Below are 8,676 nucleotides of genomic sequence, written 5' to 3' on the forward strand. Positions count from 1 at the left end.
ATACAAGTAATTAGATTAACTTATAAACTAACAACTATCATAAGAATTTTGACAACTATCTTTTGATGACTCTTGGAATTCATAACTTATGAGTTTAATGCAATTTTAAAGATGAGACCTTTCATTTTCCATAACTTGAGGACAAGTTATGGAGGTCATTAAAATTCATTTAGATCAATTTTCAACAACTAAAATTATCATAAAATTCCAGATTAATCTAGCTAAACTCATAAACAAGATAATATCAAGTCAATAATTTGCAAGCAACTTTGTTTATCATATAAATCAACAATTATCTTAAACCTTTGACAATTATCTTGCAATTGGATGAGAATGATCACTACCATATCGGAAAAAACAGATTTTATGATTCTTAACAGTTTGTGGTAATGATCCTAATCCAATTCTGGCCAAAAACCTCGAATTTTTGCAACCAGAGCCTGCAACTCGTCGAGTGCATGAACTGACTCGTCGAGTTGCTCTGTTTCTGAGTGGAATCGTCGAGTCAGCCAGTGGACTCGGCGAGTTCATCAGTCAGATGCCAAAAATTTGATTTTTTCAACTTGGAAAACTAACAAGCATCAAGTATAACAGAAAACAAACCTAGGCTCTGATACCACTGTTGGGTTTTGAGCACTATAACACTCCTATGGTGCACATGCAACCTAAATGCTTTGGATCTATGTTTTCTCTAATTATATATGCATATTTACAATTTCCCAAAGCATATAACCTAACTAGCATACAAATTGTCAAATGAACAATACAACTAGTTAGATGACTTACCTCTTACAAGGACTTGTAGTTCTTGACATTTGAAAGCTTGAGCACCCCAAGTGTGATGCCTCTAATGGTTCTCAAACACCAACATGCAAGAGGAGGCTTGAGAGAATAAGTTACTTGCACAAAATCAATATCACTCTTCAAGAACCTTATGTATAATGGTGTCACCGATTTTGGCCATAGGGGGGTTTATTTATAGTGTGGCAAATGCTAGGGTTACACTTTGTAAACCCTAATGACCTTTCATATTACTTAGGCTCCATGGGTTAAACCTCCATGGACTATCCATGGATTATCTCATTGGTTTAGCCCATCCTAAATAATCATGAATCATTAGCCCACACTATTAGAATCATTGATTTACACAATCAATCCTCATATATTTAATTAGTCTCTTTTGATCACAAAATTAATTCCAAATTAATTCTTGATCAATACTAATTAAATAATATGATTTTATATTAATAAATCATAATAACCTTATTTTCAAAAGTCCATACTATCAAATTGCATTGGTGAAGACAACCCAAAATGACCATACTACAATCGGGTCAAGTACATCTCAGTTATAGTTATGGACTTAGACACCAAATCCAACATATATGCCTATAGTTTTTTGTATTATATAAATTATGTTACAACCCGTAGAAACCACAGGTAAAAAAAGAAAAACAATATTGATAATTAAAAATGATAATGAAAAATCAAAGATTTATAAAATTTATTAAATTAAGATGATATAAGTTTTGTTTAAACTTTTATACTTTTATATTGATGTTACGGATCCAATTGTAAAATAGATACTATTAAAAAAAATGTTACAAAGTTAGTTGTCATTTATTTTATGGTTGTCTTTTAATATTTATTATATATTACTTAGATGCATAACTAAAACAACATATAAACAAATAACACCTTATTTATATTTTGCAACTATATCCTAAGAGTTAGAGCATAAGAGAGAGTAGGATACAATACATTGTCATATGAAAAAATAAAAAATAAGATTTAGAGCTTTTATTATTATTATATCAAATTTCATGCAAACATAACATATATAACGAATCGTTTTTTATTTTCTTGCACTGTAAAATGGTAGAAATTTGGAACTTTACATTAAACGTTTGAACTAATTTTTATTTATTGTGTTACAATCACATTTCAAATAAACAATAAATAAAAACAAAAATAACTTTGAAAAAAATATGAAAGTTATTATATCATGACATAATTATGTATATTTATGTGTTTCAAATCAACAACCTGCCTCTACCTATTTGTTCACTATAACATTCAACTTTATTTTTCTTTCTATTTACCCTTTGTACTTATACTCCATGTATTCTAGTTAAATTCCTTAAAATCATGTTAGAGTTTCATTTTTAAAGAAAATTGACACGAAAATTGCAAAAATAAGCAAAGATATATAAGAGTTAATGATAGAACTGACACACAAAAAAGTCATACGTAAAAGGTAGTATCAATTACATTTGTTAGTTCAAATTTTGAATAATTCCAATGAGAATTCTAAAATTTTGCTTTGTTTGTTAATGGATCTCAACCATGTAATAAACCTTTGGCTGAAAAGGGCTGTAATTAGGATGGCTTAGATTTGGGGATTAAGTAATGTGAAATTCATGAATTAGAACGAATTGAGACCAATGTGATATAAATCAAACAGTCGTATCAAATATCTTGTGGCCATGAAACATTCTATAATCAAATTATTTACAAATAATTCATCATGAATATCCTGTATCCAATTTACGGGCATTGAATTAGAAGCATGCCCACAACATATTACTCACTTGCACCTAAAGTTAAGAAAAATCCCCAAAATGCAAAGACGCCCATAGAATGAGTAACTTACAAGAACACAAAGAGGTGAGAAAACCCAAGATTATCGTGTAAAAGTTCATGTAAATTTTGTAAAAAATACATTTCCTGTTTGTAGTAATTAGTAAATAGGTAATGTAGTTTTCATGATAACATTCTTTTATGTCATTTGTTACTTACCAAAAGACTACAACATTCAACAACAGAACTAATTAGCTTTAATAAGTTACCACATCAAACAACATAATAGCACATGTGATAACCACATTTGTCAAACATTTTTTTTCACTTTTAGTGAATCATAAAAGCAAGAAATCAGGAAAAATAATATGAAGATCAAGATTTATATGCTTGTAGCCTTAGACCAAAATGAACTCAAAATCAACTACTAAATAAAAACAAAAACACCAGTAATGCTTATAGAATAAAATAAACTACTAATTTTTTAGGGATAGCTGTTATGTCTTTATGTAACCACAATTTATGCAAACTGGTCGTCATAATCTTTGACACCGTAAATCAATTAAATAACTTATAAAACAAAAGAGATAGTAAAAGGGGAAACTCGATGAAATGATACTATTAATGACCTTTATATCAGAAAAAGATGTCTTCTCTTTCTTTGAAGAAAAACTATCGGTTGATGAAATTGTCCCCTATACTTTGAAGAAACATCACCTCACAAATAAAAATTTTTAATAACTTCTTGTTTCTTTTCAGTCTCTCTCTTTTTGTACCCTTGAATCTTTTTTAATCTTAAGACATCCTTCCTTATGAGTTCATCAAACTCTCGTTTACTATAAGTCAAGACACAAAATCAAATAAGTTTTACCTGTAAAATTCATTCTAAATTCTTATTTTGTTACTGAGCCTTTTCATCAGATGAAATGCATTTAATCAAAAAAGAACATATTATCCAATCTCTACAATCACATAATTAATCACATACTGCAAACATATAAGAACGCTGTCAGTTTGATATTTATACATACAGATAAAGAGCGAAAAAAAAGTCAAAAGCTAATTAGCATGATAAAAAGAAGCGAACATCATAATACATTTAACTACATAGTTCCTGGCATGGAGAACCTTTTGTAATGCTTTGTGATTTGACTGTAATCCCAATGGGAAAACATATTGTTAATTTATATGTAAGCAATGACTAAATTGTTTACATATTTTCTTCTAATTTTCAAAGTGGGTTTGTTTTTAGGAAGAAAACAAAACCAAAATCCCTAAAAGACAAAGTGAAATCAGGTAATCGAGATACACCATGATACTTTGACAAACTCATAAATGAATCGCAAGCATCACTAAAAACAAAACGAAAGTAATAGAAAATAGAAGCAAGGCGTGGAATCAAATGTGTAGATGTTTTGCAATCGAAACTACAAACAAAACAAAAGTAATGGAAACGATTCGCACATTACCTCCATCAATTTGTAAACCAAATCGAATAGCAATTTAAAGTGGTCGAAGACAGAGGAGTCGATCCCTTACCAAAATAGAGAGAGACGAAATGCTTAAATCGAACCCTAATCCGCAAAATTAAATCGCCATTTTAGAAGACACAAATCCTTAAAATCATGAATTTCAAGTGCCGCTCTTTCTAATCGACACGAAAAGGTTGGTAATTTAGAAGCTGATTTCTCGGATTGAAGTTGGAAACTGTTATCTCTTCCAATGCGTTTCAAATGGTGTTAAATACCGAAGGCGTATATTCGGGATTTGATAAGTAAAGAAATTGGTAGGAGTTTGGGAGGGATTTGAATTTTGATTTTATGGAGAGTACAAAATGTGGGTGAACGTGGATTTGGAGATTATAAAGTAAATAGGTAAAATGTATATAAGTAATTTAACTTTTATATAAAATACGCTAAAGAGATGACTCATGGTAAAAAATGATTCATTTATTAGATAGGTAGATAATTCCTGATAAACATCATATCAATTACATGTTAATGCCAAATATTTACCTTGCTTCACGTACAAAGAACATATAAACATTTTTACCATTAATTTCAATATACAAGTCGTGAAAAAACGAGGTTGTTAGCATTTTATGAGTTACATCTTGAAACAAACCAAATAAAACTCATGAGTCTTGAGCAATTGTTCATGTTCCACCATGCCATTTCAATTGATCGTCAAGACATTTGGCTACAAAGTTCTAAGCACAATGTTTGCATCTCGGTGATGTCATTACCATCCTCGAGCATAAAAGAGTCGAATTTCCCATTATGTAGGCATGTCATATTTATTTGCTTGTCTAACTTATCCAACTGAAAAGGAAATAACATATATTACCCTTAAATGTGCTTCGACTTGTATGATTAAATTGGGTAATTTAAAAGAGTGATTCAAAATTAATCAAAGATTAATCCTGAACTCCATACCTTGCAACGCACTTCGCAAGTCCATAAAGGTGTAGGGATACAAGTCAAATAATGGCACCACGAACAATAATCGTTTCCATCAACCCCGTGAAAAAGCAAAACCAAACCAACCGTAAATCTGCAAATATGTGATCTTAATATAAACGTACAACTCGATTCCCATATCTCATAATGCAAGAGGTTTCTAAAAACAAGTCCACTTAGATGACTTACCCAACAAGTAGAACAATTAGGGAGATAATCAAAAGTATGTATTGATAACTTTTGTATTTGGATTTCGTGGTTGGGGCGATATAGCCAGGAGGAACGTGTTTCTGGTTTGTCCACTTGAATTGCGGACGGATCAAAACGATAAACCCTAGCAAGAAACCTGTTAAAAATCCTCCAATATGTGCATAGTTGTCTACATGTGGAAGAATTCCAACAGCAACGTTAATGAGGATGATGATGATCATAGTTGATAATGCTGCAGACTGACAATGTTTAAAACGATGAAATGATTACGGGATCTCCGATATGTTTGATTTTATTAGAATTTTCGTATGTAAAAAAAGTTTAGTTAATTAAACCATGCAACCTTGTTGGCATAAATCGTCCAATTTGTAAGAAGTTCTGAGAGCATTCCTCCGAGTAGACCGAATAGAGCTCCAGAAGCACCAACGGAGATGCTTGTTCTTACAAACAAAGATGACAGAAGACTTCCTCCAATTCCAGATAATTCGTAAATCACACCGATCTTCACTGCAAAATTAAAACAGTGTATCTTGAACTTTGAATCGATCTATCTCCTCGAAAAGAAATGCATGGTGTATGAGTTTGTAAGACTGTACTTACAAAATCCAAACTCTTGCTCGAGGCGAGACCCTATAAAAACCAGACCCATCATGTTCGCCAAGACATGAAACACACCGGCGTGTAACCACATACAAGTCACGATGCGCCATTCTTCCCTTTCTTCAACGGTTTTTTTAAATTCTAAAGCTCCTAATTTTAACAGCCTAGAGAAATGTAGTAGAATTGAATCAGTGTGCATAAATAAACCCTAATCTTGATGATCTAGTTGAAATTCAAGATTTTAATCTCTAAACAAGAGATTGAATGCGTGTTTGCATATATGATTGTGTGAAAGGAGTTGTATCAAGAACTTTATCATGGTACCTTACAACATTAAAATACAAAAACCCCATAAATTGACGCAACCCCTAGAAAGATTCTAAGAACGATATATGCAAAATCATTTATGGAACGCAAAAAACGACACGAAAAACGTACGTGGCTGCAGACGGACCAAGAAGAGGGTTTATCTTCATGTTCTCGAACGCGAAACGTTTGAGGAATTCTGGTGCTATGCATTTGTTCGAATGGGCAGGACAATTGTTGATGAACATGGAAACTAAGAAGAGAACGACGTTGGTAAAAACAATGGTAGGCACTAACCAAGGATACCAATCTTTATATGGTTTGAATTCAGGAGACGGAGAAGGGTGGCGAGGACGTGATGGTTGGTTCGTCACCGAGGAAGAACCGGGTGGAGGGGTGTTGTCACGGCGTTGCTGCACCTTGATCTCAAGCATCGGTGACTCCCTGGTGGATGACCGACCCATGGCGGTGGCCGGTCAATCCTCTCAGGGAAGAAAACCGTGTGTCATGTATTAAGATTGGGGTGATGGCGTGGGTTTAATCATTATCGTTAAGTTTGTAGTTTTTAAGGAAAGATTAAGAATAGATACTGTTGAAAGTTAATCAGGGAGGTGGCCGGAAAATTCTGGTACATTAGGGCAAGGCATGGGAGGAATAGGAAGGATGATATGCCGTTTCGGAAGGACTGATGAGGACTAGGAGGCGAAGCCCCATACATTGGATATTTGTATAGTCAAGTCGGTAAACATTTAATAAATCAAATAAATACTCCATCTGTCCCAAAATAATAGTCCACAGACAAAAAAACACACAGTTTAAGAAAACATTAATTACCATTAACTTTATTAAATAAAATGACAGTCTTACTCTTCGGTTGCATTTAATTCTATGGTAATTGCATTTAATTTTATGGTAATTTAACTAACAATGAGGGGTATTATGGTAAAATACATATTTATTTTTAGAAGTAGGCAATTATTTTGGGACAAACCAAAAATGAAACATGGACTATTAATATGGGACGGAGGGAGTATATTTTAATCGCTTTACATAATTAGTTTAAAAGTTGTAAATCGGACAATCTTAAGCATCACAATAGATGATTATTTTTAATAAATTTTTTGTGTGATATCATCGTCACATTAACAAGCCAAAAACTTTGATATATGTAAAATCCGTTCGAAAGTTTTAAATTTATTTAATAATAACTAGTAAAAAGGCACGACGCTACCACATGGGTTTGAACGAATCATAACATAATCAAAGATCTTGAAATGATTTCTGGACAAAAAATAGCAATGTACTTATATATATATATATATATATATATATATATATATATATATATATATATATATATATATATATATATATATATATATATATTATATATAAAAGCCCTTTTATTTTGGTGCTTTCTACAAGAAAGTGATAGTGTTCAATAAACTCCACGTAGCCAACTCCTGGAACAACGCAACATATCTCTTGATTTGAACGCCTCTGAAACAGAATACTTCAATTCATGGGATTAGGAATTCCAGGGAAGTGACTGGGGATATGGTTTCTCAGAAACCCTCATCTATCACTTTTATTCCATGTGTGGAACATGCGAGGAGCAAAAGGAAGTTACAATTATATAATATTTTCGGTAAATTCATGTGCCCGTTTCAAGATAATCACTTTGACAAGTTCTTTCATTTTACTTTAAGTTGGATTGGGTATTAAATTGAACCATGTGACTTCATGGATCGATGACTACAATTCATCTACCTTCAGTTTCTGGCAATAATTAAACTGAAGATACAAGGCTAAATAAAGATTTCTCATCCTCAATTTCTTCATATTTTCTATCATCTGGTTTGTATCCTCCCCTTTCCACCCTAAATATTTCTTGATAATTGTTAATCTAGATTGCTTTTGATTAGGATTCAATAAATATTTCTTTATAAACAATTGTGATAGTAACAGTAGTGATACATATTTCGGGATAAATGCTTTTTTTTTTTCTTTTTTGGGGTTTTTGAGAATACATATATGGTCAATTTCATCCTGTAATGACATATCATTTTTTTTGTATCTTTTATAACTCTTTATGATATCAATTTGGTCGAGCATTGGCAGGACATGCATTATTCTTGCGAATCTTTTGTAGTCCACCTGTTTGTCAAAATGTTTCTGTCAACCAAATTACCGCTAACAAGTTTTCTTAAATGCTTAACTTTGATTAGTATTTTTTCCTTCATATATTTTCTAAACATGTCGTATCAATCATGTTAAGTTGTTCAAATAATATTTTTTATGAATATGATCTTCTAAATTTTACGTAACTGATTACAATTCTATATAGATGGGAGATATTTTGATAATCCAGTTGAAGTTAGTGGTAGCCGCTTCATGCATTTCTTAATCTACTATAATAAATGAAGATTTTTTTTGCCACATGTCACACTCTCATTCGATTTGCCAAATGTAATTTTGTGGTTATTTTGATTTAATTTCTTTTCCACGTGTCATTTTATGA

The 8,676-nt window shown here is 31.8% G+C and overlaps 1 protein-coding gene across 1 annotated transcript; it reads right to left on the reverse strand.

The window, feature by feature from the left end:
* Window positions 1-4,693: 4,693 nt before the first annotated feature.
* Window positions 4,694-6,872, reverse strand: LOC145133179 (RHOMBOID-like protein 1). The gene is made up of 6 exons (XM_079068113.1): window positions 6,288-6,872; window positions 5,850-6,013; window positions 5,593-5,756; window positions 5,229-5,488; window positions 5,016-5,133; window positions 4,694-4,901 (listed from the first exon to the last, which is right to left on the reverse strand). The coding sequence occupies exons 1-6, from the start codon at window positions 6,617-6,619 to the stop codon at window positions 4,767-4,769; spliced, it is 1,173 nt and encodes a 390-aa protein (XP_078924239.1). The 5' UTR covers window positions 6,620-6,872; the 3' UTR covers window positions 4,694-4,766.
* Window positions 6,873-8,676: the final 1,804 nt, after the last annotated feature.

Source organism: Lactuca virosa, chromosome 8 (assembly GCF_052849685.1).
Source record: "Lactuca virosa cultivar CGN04683 chromosome 8, Lactuca_virosa_CGN04683_v6, whole genome shotgun sequence".
Lineage (NCBI taxonomy): Eukaryota > Viridiplantae > Streptophyta > Magnoliopsida > Asterales > Asteraceae > Lactuca > Lactuca virosa.